Below are 558 nucleotides of genomic sequence, written 5' to 3' on the forward strand. Positions count from 1 at the left end.
GGAACCGGTTTCTTCAAGGCCAACGTCTCGCCCCTCCTCGCTGACCAGAATGAGGACACAAGGATGCGCGTCGAGGTCCGCAATGGCGAGCGTGTCATTGTCGATCCCGCTGTGACCAACACCCGCGTCTTCCTCTACTTCTACCTGGCTATTAACATCGGCTCCGTCTGCGGCCAGATCGCTATGGTCTACGTTGAGAAGTATCACTCTTTCTGGCTCGCCTTCTTCATCCCCACCATCTTCTTCCTCGTCGCACCCATTGTCCTCGCTCTCAACAAGAAGAAGTACAAGCTCAAGCCCCCCACTGGTTCCGTTCTCTCCAAGTTCTTGCGCATGTTCTTCTACGTCCGCAAGCGCAGCTCTTTCTTCAGCTTCAACTGGGAGCACGCCAAGCCCTCTCAGATTCCTGTTGATCAGCGCCCTGCTTGGATGACCTACGATGATGCCTGGGTCGACGAGGTCCGCCGTGGTTTGATGGCCTGCAAGGTTTTCCTTTACTTGCCTGTCTTCCATCTGGCCTACAACCAGATGACTGGTAACCTCACCACTCAGGCCTCT

General features: G+C 55.4%; 1 protein-coding gene across 1 annotated transcript in view; it reads left to right on the top strand.

Annotated features, from left to right (window-relative positions):
- FTJAE_2499 (oligopeptide transporter) overlaps window positions 1-558 on the top strand; it is a gene marked incomplete at both ends in the record, with an annotated part of 1,180 nt that continues 622 nt past the window's right edge. The window contains one exon of the mRNA XM_037348698.1: window positions 1-459. Within this exon, the coding sequence (XP_037210387.1) occupies window positions 1-459 (459 nt within the window). The remainder of the gene's footprint in view (window positions 460-558) is intronic.

This window comes from Fusarium tjaetaba (genome assembly GCF_013396195.1).
Source record: "Fusarium tjaetaba strain NRRL 66243 chromosome Unknown NRRL66243_c0000047, whole genome shotgun sequence".
Taxonomy (NCBI): domain Eukaryota; kingdom Fungi; phylum Ascomycota; class Sordariomycetes; order Hypocreales; family Nectriaceae; genus Fusarium; species Fusarium tjaetaba.